This window comes from Rhea pennata, chromosome 26 (genome assembly GCF_028389875.1).
Source record: "Rhea pennata isolate bPtePen1 chromosome 26, bPtePen1.pri, whole genome shotgun sequence".
In the NCBI taxonomy this organism is placed as follows: domain Eukaryota; kingdom Metazoa; phylum Chordata; class Aves; order Rheiformes; family Rheidae; genus Rhea; species Rhea pennata.
The window spans coordinates 54,528-70,947 of NC_084688.1; the positions used below are offsets into that span (position 1 = coordinate 54,528).

At 36.3% G+C, this 16,420-nt stretch overlaps 2 protein-coding genes across 5 annotated transcripts in view; one reads left to right on the forward strand and one right to left on the reverse strand.

The window, feature by feature from the left end:
- Positions 1–11,664, forward strand: part of MPP3 (MAGUK p55 scaffold protein 3) — a 26,405-nt gene extending 14,741 nt beyond the window's left edge. For 2 of the 4 annotated variants that reach the window (XM_062595876.1, XM_062595879.1), the window contains 8 exons: positions 1,054–1,074; positions 2,617–2,658; positions 3,090–3,254; positions 3,904–3,984; positions 5,158–5,251; positions 6,067–6,175; positions 7,051–7,173; positions 8,132–11,664. In XM_062595876.1, the coding sequence (XP_062451860.1) occupies positions 1,054–1,074; positions 2,617–2,658; positions 3,090–3,254; positions 3,904–3,984; positions 5,158–5,251; positions 6,067–6,175; positions 7,051–7,173; positions 8,132–8,314 (818 nt within the window). In that variant the 3' untranslated portion in view covers positions 8,315–11,664. The remainder of the gene's footprint in view (positions 1–1,053; positions 1,075–2,616; positions 2,659–3,089; positions 3,255–3,903; positions 3,985–5,157; positions 5,252–6,066; positions 6,176–7,050; positions 7,174–8,131) is intronic. The other 2 variants (XM_062595877.1, XM_062595880.1) reach the window with 1 other exon arrangement.
- On the reverse strand, positions 10,781–16,398 carry CFAP97D1 (CFAP97 domain containing 1). Its single transcript, XM_062595885.1, has 6 exons — positions 15,951–16,398; positions 15,763–15,833; positions 15,185–15,303; positions 13,721–13,844; positions 11,519–11,578; positions 10,781–10,987 (listed from the first exon to the last, which is right to left on the reverse strand). Exons 1-5 carry the CDS (start codon positions 16,099–16,101, stop codon positions 11,519–11,521), a joined length of 525 nt encoding a protein of 174 aa, XP_062451869.1. The 5' UTR covers positions 16,102–16,398; the 3' UTR covers positions 10,781–10,987.
- Between the last annotated feature and the right edge of the window lie 22 nt (positions 16,399–16,420).

The following is a 16,420-nucleotide window of genomic DNA, read 5'->3' on the forward strand; positions in this document are numbered from 1 at the left end:
GTTTAAAAACATGACTGTCCTTCTCCTCTTGCTCAAGACCATGAGGTCTTACACATTTTTTAGTGGCTTTAAATTGTTAGTTGTGTTCAGTGTATTATAATTTATACCTTTCACCAGTTTGAAACTTTATAGCTGAAAAAGAAACCCAGTGCACGCATCTTGGAACTCTTACGTAAGTGCATGATAATGGTTTTAAAGCTATATGAAAATAAGCGGGAGCTTTAAGGAAGATAAAAATCACATGAGCTGGCAATATCATCTGCATTTCATGCTACAGAAAGAATTCAGCTTTACTGTCCCATTTCTTAGTGTCACAGAGCTGCACTTAGGCAGACTTTAAAGCAATTCCTGTTTACAGCTCCCAAGCCTCTGTCAATGAATGATTCACAAAAAAATTACTACTTAGGATGTAATTGTTAGTGATGAAAGGCAGAAGACAGATTCTGTATTGACCTGGAGTGTAATGTTACTGTTGCTATTGGGTACTTGAGCACAGTTTTATTGCTGTGTGTGAGGGTCATATGACTATGTGAAGCCACACTTTGTGCCAGCAGTGTCACCTTCAAGTTGAATATAGATACTGCCTGTAGATTAGGAAGCTAGAATTGTTTCAACTTTAGTGGGGTATGTGAACTTTTGTGAATTTCTGGATCCCAATGTGCTTTGTATATCTCACAAGATGATACGGGTATTCTTTGCTGCAAAGCGGAACAATGATGTTCAACCTAATTGTAAAATAGCATTACTGATTTATATGAAGCATTTCCAAATTAGTTTCCATTACCCTTGGTGATGGGAGGCATATAATGAGGATTCTACTTAGACTTTTAGTCAGACATTCTCAGAGAAGACAATTAATTAGATAACTGGTTTTAATACTAAATTTTTAAGAAAAGGGCATCGATCAGTTGGTCATGGCTTTTTTTTTTTAAGATCTAAAAGCCTGATAAATAAATCAGACCAGAAGAACCTTCCATTCTGTTCACTCTAACTTTACTCATTCATTTACTGGTCTTTTAATCATATCAACTCTATCTTTTATGCTAACTGCAGATGATCAGTCTTCTGATAAAGGTAGGTAGTTTCCTTATCTGTATGTAAACAAGCAATGCATTTTCATAAATGTTTGGTAAGCCCCCAAGAAAAAGTCATGGTAAATATAGCTTGCTCCTACCAGTTTCTTCCTTAGTTATTATTTAAACAAATGTAATTTGGACTGATGACCTATGCAATAGTTACTTCCCACCTTACTCCATATTTAAGATGCACGGTTTGCGTCTTCTGATATGCAGTTCCTGTATGCATTTACATTTTCTGTAAGTTCCTGAGTGAGATTTATAGAGTTGCAAGTTAAATGCAGTAGTTGTAAAAGAAATGCTGGCTTTTTGCCTTTGGAGTAACTGTATCAATTTTAACTGATTTTTCTTCACTGTTAATTTGGGCTGTTTGCTGCATTATTTTCATTTTGACTGACTTTATTAAGCTCGTGCAGTTTATATGTCATGATACCACACATCTTTCCAAATACCAAGCATGTAGTAATGAATCTACATGTTGTTTATTTTTTTCGCATTACACATATACTTTTAGAAAATAATATTCCAAGTATTGGTATTGCATCAACTTGGGTGAAAGCACAAATTGTATTCTATAATTAGCTGTCTGTGACTGGTATACCCTGAGGAAGCAGGAATATGAGCCTGTCTTCAACAAGAGAAATAGCTCTGATCGTAGCTCTGATTAGGAGGAGTTATTACTACTGTTATCTTCTGTTACTGTAAGCATGATGTTTTAATATTATACATTAGCATAGATGGAAGAGAAGACCAAATATGTATTAGTTACCTGCATGCAATAAGACTCTCTTTCTGGATTGGTACATTTTGTTATTTAAAGGGTTAGGCTGCATATATTTTTGCCTTGTCTAGCCTTGTCCCAGGACCATACACCTCCCTTTTAAAATGAGTAGAGTTCTGTGGATATTGCAGGGCACAGGTGCCTAAATTGCAACAAGGCAAGTAATGCTCTTTCAGGAAGCATGAGAACTCAATATTTACTGCAGGATTTCAGTACTGTTTTGCATACTTCTAGGAACTTTGGGGAAGTTGGTACGTCTTTGTTTAGTAATTTATGACATAGCCGTGAATATGATAAAGATTTGATGCTTTTTCACTTACATTTTTAATAAAGAATGTTAGAAAATATAAATTAGTCAAAATGAAGACATTTACAGCTTGTATTTCAGTCATCTTTGATTTCCTTTTTCAAGCCCAGGTGACATTGGAATGTCAGAACAGGCAATATCCTTACATAATACTATCTACTTGTAAAGTCATACATTAAAAACAGAGCCCTGTGATCGAGGAGTCTTTTTTTTAGTCTGAAAATTATGCTTTTTAACAGCAAGCAATGGATGCTAAAGAGCATGAATTCTGGAAACTATAAATACTGAGACATAAAATTGTACTATGCAATATTGATTTTTTTAAAAAGTATATAAACCGCTAGCCAAGCAAATAATTTTTTTGTGTCAATATTTGTAGCAGGCACTATGTAAAATACCCATCTCTTTCTCTTCCTGTCTCCCTCTCTCTTTCTCATGTTCTTTATTTACAGAGGACTGTGACTGTGAAGGATATTTGAATGGACAGTATATAGGTGAGAAACCAAAATCACTTCCTTTTCCCTGTTAAAAAAAAAAAAAAAAAAGAAAAAGAAAAAAAAAATTGCCATAAAAAATTTTAGTTTCTTTTTATTAGAGTTAATTTCACATAAATTCATAAACTGGATTATCTCTGTGCAAGGGCATAGTGGACATAGCCAATGCTTGGCAATTCAAGATGACTTTAGCTTTTTTTTATAGATTGGGTACTTCGTTTTCTGCCTGATATGCAAATGAAAATAATGTCCACAACATTTTTTTTTGTAGATTAGATTAGCATATGTTCACTGATTTGATTAAAAGAAAGAAAAAAAAAAAGAACTCTGAGAGTAACTCATAATGAAAGATAGAGTCCATTCTAGCTGACCGAGCTTAAAAGTGTAGGTAAATGGAGACAGTGTAATATATCTTATGTTTTCCTCTACAGCTGGTTTACGCAGGAGCTTTAGATTAAGTCGTAAAGAGAAGGAGAACAATCAGAATGAGGCAAAGCAAGCAGAGCAGGCAGACGCAGCAGAGTTTTTAACATACGAAGAAGTTACTAAGTATCAACAGCAGCGTGGTGAACAGCAGAGACTGGTTGTTTTGATCGGTAAGATACAGAATTTTTTTGAAATTTGTAACACATCTCCCTGTTCCCTTTCTTACCCACACCCAACAAGGCTTACTTTGACTGGTTTTTAAAAAAGATGTTTCTTTTTTTGCTCAGCATTTGTTCTTTTCTTTTAATTGATAAACTTAAAAAAAAAAAAAAAAAAAAAAAAAAAAAAAACTTTCCAAAGATTATGATGCAGGACCATTTGTAACTTCTCGGAATTATTTTCTACTGATGTTCAGTTCTCACTTAATGATGAGCATACTTATGCTGTAAGAACAGCAGATGAAAAAGTAGATATAAGATAGAATTACTCTCTGCAGTTTTAGTTCTGTGAGCTTAGCAACTTTGTGTTTAGCCCATTTCCCAAGATGCCTCAGAAATTAAGGGTGTCCCAGAAAATTAACTGCTAAGATTACAGATTTTCTGACATCGTGCCTGATACATGTTTGTCCAACAACTAGATTCAGTTTCCTCCTAATGATGTTTTTCAAATTGGAATGAGGCAGGCCATGAGGTCTCTCTGTATAGGTTTCTACAAGCTTACTCCCATATCATAAATTGTTTATGTGAAGTTTAATTTATTCATTCTGTTTACAGTATTTCTGTCCCCACAGAAACCTGTCAGTCAATTCTGTTTTATTAGGTTGTTTGGGGGCCAAATTAAATGAGCTCAAGCAGAAGGTTGTCTCAGAGAATCCACAGGAGTATGGCGTTGCAGTTCCACGTAAGTAAAATTTATTGACATTTGTGTATCACCATTTTATTCCACAAAATCTGTTTCGTAGTATAGTCCTCGCTACATCGGTGAACAGTTATTTGTTTGGGTTTCCACTGTTGATTATATGCATATTTCACAAGTAGTTCAAATTATTTTCTTATTGTCACATACTGTGCTTGCCTCTTTAAAAAGTTGAGTAGATTAAGTAACTTGACACACATGCATCTAGTGTTTTATTAATGTAATTGATTTTTTTGCATTACATTTCCCAAAATGAACAGGTTGCATTTTGTCAGTATCCATAAAAAATGAGAAACTGAATATAGAAAAAAAATTTGACTGTAAGTTTCGGAGTAACCCGGTGTGAAAAAGAAGTATCATAGGATTTAGACAAAATAATGCAGTTTTCATTATATTTATTTTGAAAGGGATTATTTGTCTTCAGAATATCACATTGGTTAAAGTAAAAAAAAAAAAAAAAAAAAAAAAAAAAAAAAAAAAAAAAACCCAGGCAGCAATAAATCAAAACAAAATTTCTACAAGATTCTGAATTGTTTATTAGCATAGGTGTTATCTTCTTACCTGCCAGTCACGGTGATGCAGAAATTAATGGTTCTGTTGTGTGGATTTGTAGCTAGTGTCATAATTATTGAATGTTTTGCTGGGTTATTTTCTAAAAATATGATTAAAGTCATAAAAATCCATTGATATTTGTATCCTCCAACAAGCCACTTTTGCAATCCAAAAAATAACACCAGGGCATTGTTGATATGTTATTTAAGACTTTTGACAAAAGGCTGTTAGGTAGAAGATCAGTCTATTGGCAGTAGAACTTGTATGGATAATTTCCAGTTGGATTTAAACAGGCACACAAAAGAGCAGACATTTTTATGGGCAAGGATAGATTTGTATAACAATCACCAAAGCCTCAGGTACAGTGATAACAAATACTAAAAGAAATGACAACATCAAAGGTAAATGTGCTATAATTAGGTAAGTTTCTCAGGAATGTGGGAATACTTTTGAGGTTTCATTTATATTTTATGCTGGTTTGAATTTACTTCTGTGATTACTTTGTTTGGGGACAAATGTGACTGGATTTAAACAGGGAAAATATAGCTGTTTTCAAAGGCTGATTTTCTCCCATGTGTTGCTTCTAATCTCTTCTATCTCTTCTAGATACAACCAGGTCAAAGAAAAGTCATGAGAAAGAAGGAGTAGAATACAATTTTGTGTCTAAGCAATCATTTGAGACAGATGTGCAACAAAACAAGTGAGTTAATTCTAAAATACTCCATAATTGACTGCATTTCAAAAATATTGCTTGTTAAATTTTACATCATATGGATACCAAAATCAAACATAAAGTTGGACAAGTTATATGAGAAGGATTCAATTTTCCTAATTAAACCTCTTTACTCAGCCAGGACTGTTAGTGCAAACTGAGAAATTTAGTAAGCAATTTAGAAACCACATAGGACTGATAGGAGGAGGAAAAGTTAGAATTCAACCCTGCATATCGTAACTAGTATGACTTGTCAGAATTGAATCTAGCAAAAATAAGAGAGATTTATTTGGGCCAGCTTATTCTCAGTCTAATATTATGGGAAACATTAAAAAGTTTAATTCATAAGTCCAACTTAAGGTGCCTTGTGGACTGAATCCAGGGATATAAAGGACTTTCTGTAAAATATAATGTGTTTTCTAAAAGTATGGATTTTTTCAGTTGAATCTAGTCTTCCACAATCTAGAAGAATCAAACTCTGTTTCCTTGCTAACTTTGTTCTACTCTCTGTGAAAAACATTCTCTTTCTTCTATTAGGTTTGGACATCAGTCAACTTAATTAATGCAGCTTCTTCCCCTATTTGTCAATAGTATTGATTACTTATTAGTGATAATATGAAGAAGACTGTTGTTACTAAGGAAGCAGAAAGAAAAAATTAATAATCAGAAAAAGAAACAGTTTCTTTCCTTACTTTCCCCCTCCCCTCCTTCCTGTCCCCTGTGTTTGACTAGTGTGGCTTGGGGAAGTGTTGCAAGTTCAATTTTCTTTGTAGACTGTATTTAAGAATGTATTAACATTTTAGATTTGTGGAACATGGAGAATACAAAGAAAACCTGTATGGCACAAGTCTTGAGGCAATCCGGTCCGTGATAGCCAAAAAGAAGGTTTGTTTGGTGGATGTGGTACCTGAAGTAAGTTCTAATGTTTTGTAGCTTATTTTAAGGCAAGCAAATATTGCTTATGGGGCTCTCAGCCTAGATAACTAATATTGTTCACCATTTGTGGGTACTTACTCTGCCAAGAGCAATGATGCTGTCAGAACATGTCTTCCTAATAGGTGGCCTCACTGCTGACTAAGCAGAATAGGACTCCCCAAAAAGCAATGCAGTGTACACAATTCCTAGATGCCTGAGAAGACACGTTGTCACTGAGGGGGTTATACATTGCTGTAGGAGAAATGTGCATAACCATCCTGGCCTGCTGAAGGCACAGAGGGAATGTTTACAATGTGGATGGGATTTCCATTCCTTTTTCTTCTTGGCACTTCAAAACTGTTTAATATTAGAGTTGTACCTAGTGCCAGTATGCTTGCTCTCACCTCCTCCATACTATAAATTTATCTTGAAATCTTTACTTGGATATGGTGAATGGGATACATAAAGACTTTTAATACTACCTAAAATGCATTACAGGTTTGCATTTTTGTGTGTTTGCCCTCTTATGAGGAGCAAACAGTAACTTGCCTAGCAAGGCACATCTTTATCCTTTTATCAGGCTCTTTGCCATGTCTCTGATCCTAGGATTGCAATGCAAAGCAAGATGTGTTGCAGTTAGACCGTGGTCCAGGAAGCTCATTTTACTCTTGTAAAATAGTCAGGAAACTGATACTAATCTTTCTTTTGAAGAGCAAAAGGTTACTGTGCTCAGATGTATTATATGGTACACAGGACTTCATGCTGGAGCATTCACAAGTGAAACTGTTGAACCCAGCTTGTACACATCATGGCACATTCCATGCAGTGATTTACAAAGCAAGGCATGACAAAAAAAACCCATCTGTTCACAGGCAATGAAGCACCTGAGGACTCCTGAGTTTAAGCCTTATGTTATATTTGTGAAGCCTCTCATTCCAGAGAAGAAAAAGCATCCTCTAAAATCTCCTGTGTCAGAAGAACTCTCAACCCCCCTTGTAAGTATCATAACCTTAATCTCTATTCTTCAGATGTGAAAGAAGTACTTGGGATATTATTGCTATCATATGGAAGAGCTAATCTTACATGACAGTGAGGTAGTAAGGGTGGACCTCCAGCTTTTCAGTTGGAACTTCAGAATGAGATTATTGACTCCCCTTAAACTTAGCTGCATAAGTAACATGAGCTAGGCTGCACATCTTCCCTGTAGAGCTGTATGCATCACTCAAGGGCACAGCAGAGGAAGCTGCTAATGAACTCAGATAAAGTAATAATCATTTTATTTTGTTGATAAGCAAAAAGCAGCTCCATCAAACAGCCAAGGCAGCCACCTGTTCCTGATGCCTGCATAGTGATACTCCTCCAGGTTTTTAAGCTGTGATGCAATAGATAATACAAAACTAGCATGTGCACATCCTCCAAGGACCAAAACTAAGCCAGATGGAATTTGGTAATGTGTAAATGTAAACTGAAATACTGAGAGTGCATAATGTCCTTATTTTGGGTAACTTAAACTTTGAATTTATACGTACAAAACTTTGTTCTCCTATTAAGTTTTCACTTGAGTCCTTAAACGTTACTGAACTTGGGGACACTAGGTCCAACATTACTTTTCTACTTTTGAAGAGTATGATTTCCAGATGTTATGTTAGGTGACATCTGACTTCATAAAATGTGGTGTCATGATCATATTTCCCTTTTGGAATATTTTTCTGCCTCCTAACTGCTTTTCTATTCTTCAAACAACCCACCAATTTCCCTCTGTAGCATACAGCTCATTAATCTTAATGGTAAGATCTTAACTACCCTTTCCCAGTGGTAGCAGCTTTTGTTTCATTTCTTTTCAAAGTAGTGATTTAGGGTGCTAGGATAATACTCAAAAATGCTAGTTAGTAATTAAAAAGATGTACTGCAAATTTAGTATTGTCTTCTCATGTGTCTTCATCCTGTCTTCAGCAGGATGAAGAACAGCAGGAAATTATTAATTCAGCAGCATTCATTGAAGAGCAGTATGGCCATTTAATTGACACTATACTGGTAAAAGAAGATCTCCAAAGTGCTTGCAATCAGCTGAAAACTGTGCTAGAGAAACTAAACAAGGATTCATTTTGGGTGCCAGTCAACTGGGTTAGGTCATAGACAGTTATTCATAGACAGTTATCGTCTGATTAAAGGAAGGACTGTATAACAATGTCTTGTAAATATGTGAATTATAAAAGGGAAACATGTCAAATTCACTTCAAAGCTGCCATTCTAACTAGAAAATAGCATACAAAAACTGCATCAGAAGAACTAAAAAAAGCAAATCAGAAGCAGGCACTGCCTTCCTGAATCAGAATTTTTAGTGATAGCTGTCATTCAAAGCTGAACACTCAGTCTAAAGAGATCAGTAGAAGATTGGAGCAATTTTTAGACTGTAAATGCTGCATTTTGCAAGGTAAAATTTCATAGGTCCCACACTTTCAAAGCATTTAAGCAGTGCCTGAACATTAACAGGCTGGAATTCTCAGCCTTTGGCCAAATATTGTGTGGCTGGAGTTAAGGCTTCCCAAACTGGATACTTTTCAGGGACCAATCTGCCTACAAAACAAGCTACTTAAACTAGGTAGGAGGTATATCCTTTGGAGAGTGCTTACACCGTCTCAACTGTTTAGAAATTCAGCTGGCTGACAGGTCAGCAAGACATGTTTCCCTTCACTCAGAATGATTAGTTGCAAATACTTTCCAATTAGGAACCAAACTAGGTCAGCTATGCGAGTTGTATATATTTTAGCAGCTTAGAGAGGGTTGTTTTTTTTTTTTTTTGTTTTGTTTTGTTTTGTTTTGTTTCGTTTGTTTGCTTGTTTTTCAGTTTTTTCATTCCACATGTCCCAGCGCTTCTGGCTGTCTTGCACAAGTAGTCTGCTCATCCATAGCTTATAGCCACTTTCCCCGGTCTTTTTCTGCTGACACTGGCCAAACATTAAGCAACATGTGAACACACCTGTGTGACTATCAATCTCATAATAAACTGGAGACATTCTTTTGTCTACATGAAAATTACTCTATATGATTAGAGATAGGCCTTCAAGAAGCTTCTTATCCACAAGGCACCTTTGGAAATGCCAGCTGATAGGATGCTACATGGACATCAACAAAGCAGCTCTAAAGAGGGCACTAAAATGAGGAGGCTGACATACTATGTATCTGATCTACAGCACCAAATCTTCATCCTTCCAGCGGTTATGGATGCCTTTCTTTCAACTCTGGTGAAGGGTTCCAGAGTGTGTGGTACATCAAGTCCTGAAGCCACATCAATTTCTGAAGCAGAAATCTTAACAGTTACAGGATTTTGCTGATATTTCAGGAGACCTGAATATACAGGATTTTTTAGGTAGGTATAAATAAGAAAATGCAGAGATACAGTTCTAAAAGTACCTATGCTTTTAAATTCATTATCTGATAGATTTATGAGTATTGTACGGGTATATGTTAGATAAAACTAGTTGCTGTTTTCCTTTGCCTATGGGGTTGCAATCTTTCACACGTACTATGCCCTTCAACATCTTCTAATGCACCAATACCATTCTTTGCATCTTAACAATACAGCGTAATTTCTGTTCTAGCACATTCAGCAAAACTAACAACACTATGTATTTAAAAAAGCGTATTTGTTATATGCCAGTGTCATTAACTCTACACTAAGTCTTATCAGCCCCAAAAGTTGTGTAGGACAGTCACACATATCTGTCTTCACCAAACAGCTCTACCCTGGCAACTTTCATATGTCTTCCTGACTATTGGTGTTGAGGTGCCCATAGCACCTTTCACAAGCAGACAGATCTGCTCTGGCTTTTCAGAGCAGATGCACTGCAAGACCAGTGGCCTCTCAGCAAGCGTACAAGGATTCCTTCAAATGCTGGTTGCCTATCTGCTCTGCTTTCACATCTCTCCTATCTTGGCCCAGCATAGCCATCAAAGGTAACGTGGCTTATAAAAGAGACTCACTGGCCAAATGAATTTTGTGACAGATGTTCATAGGATAAAGGTACAATTGGGAATAATACTTTAAAAACTGCTTCAAGTTAAGGCTACTTATTTGAAATGTTCTTATGAAAATATCCAATAGACAGAGATGCCTTTGTATAAGTTGATTGATATTGTCATAGATATCTATTACAGATTACAAACAGCTTTTTACAGTCTGCAAGACACAAGCATTTGTAGGAGATATAGATAAAATACTATCTAAGGGTCAGAATTCACTCAAAGCAAGCTTACTATCCAATCAGTTAAAAAAAATTCCAAAGGATTAGCAATAAATAAATAGTTTGTGTGTTTTATGATCTGATGTAGTCTAATAAGGGAACCATTGAGCAATGCAAATGAAGTATACAGGTATAACTGAAGTTACAGTAACTGAAAACTTAAGATGTTAACATGTAATATTGCTGTTAAAACTGAACTGGAATAGTACAGGTTAAATAATATTCTAAATTGTGTGCAGGCAGCAAATTGTGTATGGATGTACATTCACCTTGGTATTAAGTTGTGGCACTGTCAGAAATGTTTGTCTTGTTTCTAGATGCAGCATTTTTCCTAAGTTCAAAGAAAAGAATGGTGAGAGGATAGGTAGGTAAATGCTAAAGTTTATGATGAGCTAAGATGAGCATTACTTGTAGGGAAGAAAAAAAAACACACATTCAATGCTCCTATTTATTCTAAAATCCTAGCAAAAGACTATGCAGCAGATAGCTAACATTACCGGAACAAGACTCTGATTTTGACAAGATTTTGAGTCCCTGCTGTGTTAGCCATGGTTGGTGTATTCTCCTGCAATTAGAGGGAGAAAAAAAAGTGAGAAGAGAAAGGAAAACAGAATGCAAATGTTCTCCTAATTCAAAGCCCTGCTTTGTGAGCAGTCTCAAGAGCGCTACGTCATAGTACTTAAGCAAACTGAACCTCTTCTCCCTTACCCCTTTCCCTCCCTTGCTCACACTTACAGATTAATGTAGTTTTCCCTATTTCTATCTGTGACTGGTAGTGTCTAAGGATGAATCTTAGTTACACTGTCTGAAATTTTTCACGCAGTCTTCTGTCTATATACTGACCATATCTGAAATTGTTTCCTTTTGAAATGTAAGGTGTGTACAGTACAGCCAAGGAGCATTTCAGTCAGTGAGACCAAACATACATTCAGATGATCTTGAAAAATGATTTTTTCCAGCCAAAGTTGCAATAGAATTAAGATGATAACCTTGCATATGTCTGATATGTACAAATTAGATCCCTGATATCTCAAACAGCTTATATGACCTGTGCATTGCTTTATAAAATTAAACTTTCTGAGGTAAAACAGCATACTTAATTCTCTTGTGAGGCAATGAGGTATCGTGTCGTATTCCGTATGAAGTGCCTGGTGTTCTGCCATAAAAAAAGAAAAAATTGCCATGGATTTTGTCTTTAATGGTAATTAGGCATTACCAGAAAACTATTATGACTCTAATTAATAGAAGTACATTGTCTAATTTTCATCCTTTTTTTTGCCTTCTCTTGCGTATCCTCTTCTTTTTGTATGCCGATGATTGATTAGCGTTCTTAGTCAAATTTCCAGTAGATTACTTACTCAATTCAGCAGTCAGTCATTATGCAGTGCCAAGTTGGCCATAGGCTTTAGGAATTTCAGTTTCTGTGACTGTGAGCTACAGTGTCTTCATCCTAATTGTCAGAGATTCCAAGTCCCAATATACTAGCAGAATGAGTTAGTAGTATAGTGCTATCTTTACCCTTTAAATAAGATTGTGCCTGCCTAAAACTTGTCACCAAGCTAATGTGATTAGTCTATGGCCATCAACTGTGATCAGAGTTAACTAATTTTTTTTTTCCTAAGCTTACTTGGAGCATGATATAGCTTACAGAACAAGCATGGCCATGGTCACTGCCACAGAGCAACCAGAGGAAGTAATGTTTAAAAAGTATCCCAACCTACTGCACAGGTTCATGGCATTCTGAAATGCTGTTATGGTAGTTAGGGGAAATGAACAAATCCTGGACTCCAGTGGAATCATTTAAACTTCACAGGACAGAAGTGTGAGGCACTGAAGGCATTTGATCATCAGGGTTCACATCAGCTTCTTCAGCTAAGGTCAAATAAAGCCACTGACAGTCCAAAAAAAAAAAAAAAAAAAAAATCCAGTAATTGAATCATCCAAAATAGGCTCAGAAATTAAGTTTAAAATAAAAAAAACCTAAGTTATAGTTACTGTGTAAAAATCAGTAGCATGTCTTCAGCATTTTTGCTTCTGAGATGCTGTGCTTGTTCTTGCAAGAGTAAAGCTGTAACTTAAAACTGAAGAGTGAGTGAGAGGAGTTTAGTTCTATTTACAGGAAAGTTATCTTTTCAGAATAGAAAACTAGCATACACTTTCAGAGAAGCATGAATGAGAAATACAAGGCTATTCATTAACATGAACTGTATGCTGTTCTTCTGCCTGCTGCCTGAAAATGTGCCCTGGATTATCATATTGATACAGATTATTGATACATAATATTTTAGTTCTTAGGTATCATGACTTTTTATAACAATTAAAGATTAACTGTGTGAGTTTTCTTCCACTGAAACCAGGTTAGTTTTCATCTAGAATGGGACATGAAATATTTAAGTTAAAATAATGCCCATCTTCAGCTGCTTTTTAAAACAAGTTATCCAAGACACATCACATTTTAGGTATTAAAAATGCAGTAAAATAGTAATTATTTGTTTAACTTCTTCAGATAAGATAGAAAAACTCATTGCAGAGAACCTGAGGAAGAATGTGGGAAATATGGTACGTAGCTCTAAAGATGCTTTGCCTTAAAGTTGTCATTGCTAATTGAGCAGAACCCAGTGTAAATTGTCTCACAGGAAAAAAGATTACAAATACTAAAATCTGTGAGCTGCTCATATGCTTAATTAGCAAGCTGAAGAAGCATAATAAGAAACCTGCCTAGATTTCAGTGGCTTCACAAACTTTCAGTAATATTTGAATAAAGTTATTATAGAAATTAGGTTCTATTTCTGTAAAGTGAAAGCAAGTCTCTCCTTTTGATGATCTTTTTATGAACAGACAAAACCTTGCATTTATTATCTGCTGTAACTGAAATTAATATTTTTGCTTATGCATCTGAGTAGGCAACATGAAAATTAAGGTTTGAATGTAATAGACGAGCACATTTTTCTTTCTATTAAAATATTGGCAATATTTATTGAGAATATCAGAATAAAATTCAGCTTCAGCAAGGCAACCATTATCACTAAGATGACCTATACTTTTTATAAATAGGCAGCCCTTCAACCCAGACTGCTAACATAATTTTGTTCTAGAGAATGCTCCCTTTTCTAATTACCTAAATTTTCTGATTATTTTCTGATTTATTAAGGTGCAATTTCTTTCTAGTTCAGTAATAGAGATAGCTAAGTAGCTGCTGTTTTCAGAACATCTCCATAGTATTAAACTCTTCCCATACATTTTGCTTGGTTTGAAGAGAAAAAGGAATAATATACTAAACAAAAATTAATGTACATGCCTGCCAACCAGTCTTGGACTTCTTATGATTGTAAGTTGGCTTACGGTCAACAAGCCTCTTCAGAATACCTTGGTTTTCCACTGTGATTTTCACTATTTCCCTGTTCTGCTTGTCTCTATTTGAGCTAAAAACAAAAAGAATGAAAATAATTTTTCTTCAGGAGAAAAATCAATTTTCAGTACTTTCTTGTTAATGCAATGACATTTGTAAGGCATATACACAAGTGCAACAAACTTACTCCTCCCCTCCTAGCAACACCCCCCATACCCAAAACAGTGCTTTTCAGTGAATCTTGCAGAGGTTGGCTTTGGTCAACATTTCTGTAAGAATAGGATAACGACTGAATTTTTATTGGGGCTCATTGTCATACCCTGTCCCTGCACAGTTCTCTCTTAATCCAGACTTAAATCTGCATAATTTCAGTTACTGTATTACAGCATTCAAAACTGCAGGCATCTCCGAATAGGTAAAGTAATCTCACAAAGATCTAAAAGAATAGCTCTATGTGGCAAGAAAGCAGCAACAGAACAGTTGCTAGGAACAGGCAAATGAAGACAACGATAATACTTTACTATTTAGAATATGTACCATATGTGCAGATTCCTTCAGTGCAAGTATATGTCCATGTACACAGATAGAAAGCAGAAACAGCCTCACTGATTTGCCCTAGATGGCTGTTGTAGAAATGTATTGAGTGTGCACATGGGAAGGAACTGCAATGATGACGTTTGGCTGCAATCCATGCATTCAGTTTGGAAAAGCTAGGAAAAGTGAGGCTGGCAGAAAAAGAGAAGGAAAGCTAGTGAAATCCCTACCAAGGAATGGTACTGTGTCTGGATAGTACAGGAATATGGGAAACATGAATTTGTGAAAAATGACAGTGGCAGGAGGAAGCTTGTGAAGAAGAGTGCAACACAAAAGCATCTTAGCAGAGGCATTTTGTGGTTCACTGAGTGTGCGTTGCATGGAGGTATGTGTGTGTGAGATGGACAGACAGACCAAACGGTCACCTTTGTACAAAAGAACAGACTAAGGGCAGAACTCTGTAGGATCCTGTGGCGCACAGGGCTACAGAGAGCTTGAGGATGAAAATGCAATTGGATTTCAAAGTAACAGCAGAGAGTAGACACACTCACTTAAAAGGGATTTAACTCTTGAGCAGATGGAGTAGGAAGGTACTACCAACTGATAAGTGGTAATTTAGCTTCCCTGTTATAAATAACTCAATTTCAAGCAAAAATATTTCACCTTCTCCAGGGGCTCTTCTGGGAGTATAATTTTTGGGGCAGTGCAGCCTTGAAGAACAATTAAGAGGGGAAATTAAAGGCTGGCAGCTGTAGTTCTGCTTTTTGTAAGCTGTGAGTCCCTCCTCTAAAATTGCACAGTACCCTTCCTACGTAGATGCACACACGCACAAGTACTGCAGCACTGCATGTTCCTGGAACAAATGGTAGCACCAGCTACCTCTTCCGAAAGTGCTCATTCCAGCAGTCCACTTTCCCTGTCCCTCGGTGTATCTCAGCTAGCCTCTCCAAGAGCTTCTTATTATCTCTTTCAATTTGGCCAATTCGCTTTTGATGCTCCTGTGCCAGAGAGAACAATTTTGTAATGATGTGCTTTGTATTTTTCCTCATGAAAATCTGTACAGGGCTGGCCCTCACAGCTGCATTGCTGCCCATATTCACTGCCTATGTATATTTATATAAAAATTTTTAAAATCCCATTACTTCCACTCTCAACCGTATCCAAAATCATTCTGTTCTTGTTTTATCACTGTTTTGTTTTTCTTCTCCCACTGCTCTCCATTTATCTAGGTACATAAACAAACTAAAGATATGACAGCAGGATTGCATTCAAAAAAAAAAAAAAAAAAAAAACTTTCTGTCCTTAGCCTTTCTTGTTCATTTTCTGATTCTCAAAGGTTCAAGAAAGCTCCCCACACACACGCACACTACATTTACTTGAAAACACTCCTGCTACTTGAGGCATATTATTAGGGGCAAGGGTGGGAGAATACCGCACAGTTAAAAGTTATCGAATACCTGAATCTTGCTCAAGTTAAAATGTTGGTGCATCTGTGCATGCAGAGGCTTAGTATCCACACGAGATCTTGCTTAAAGAAAAAAAAAGGGGGGGGGGGCCTTATGTGGAAAAGGTTGTATGAAGTTATTGAGCCCCACATCCCACATCCCTTCACCCAGCTTTTCCTTTGTCAGCATCCCCCACATACCATGAAACAGCTTTTGCTGAGGAAAAGCACTACAGGTCTGCATTGCTTCCTGGATGCAGTGGAAACAGAAACAATGTTTCAGGCATGCAGTGACAGTAAGGTGAGTACTTATTTCAACACTACAGAAGAGGATCCTACTTTTCAGTAACATTTTCTTATTTACATGCCAACCAAGTCATACTATGCCTAAACTGACCATAAGTGAACTGCAGTGTGGTTTAAGGGTTTTCTGTCCACAAAAGCACAGACCTGAACCAAAATCTTCCCTTCACCTCCTGTATCAGTTTTGGCTCATACTTCATCAAGAAGTCAAATTCATTTGAAAATGTACAGCATTCCACAAGTCTGCTTACTGACATTAATTAGCATATGGTCTTCATCTAATTGTGAGGAGGATTTGTATTTCCCAGCAGGATGTCTACAAATGTTTCATTATGATTTCAGCTCCTCTTTTTCTACTTTTGTTTAAT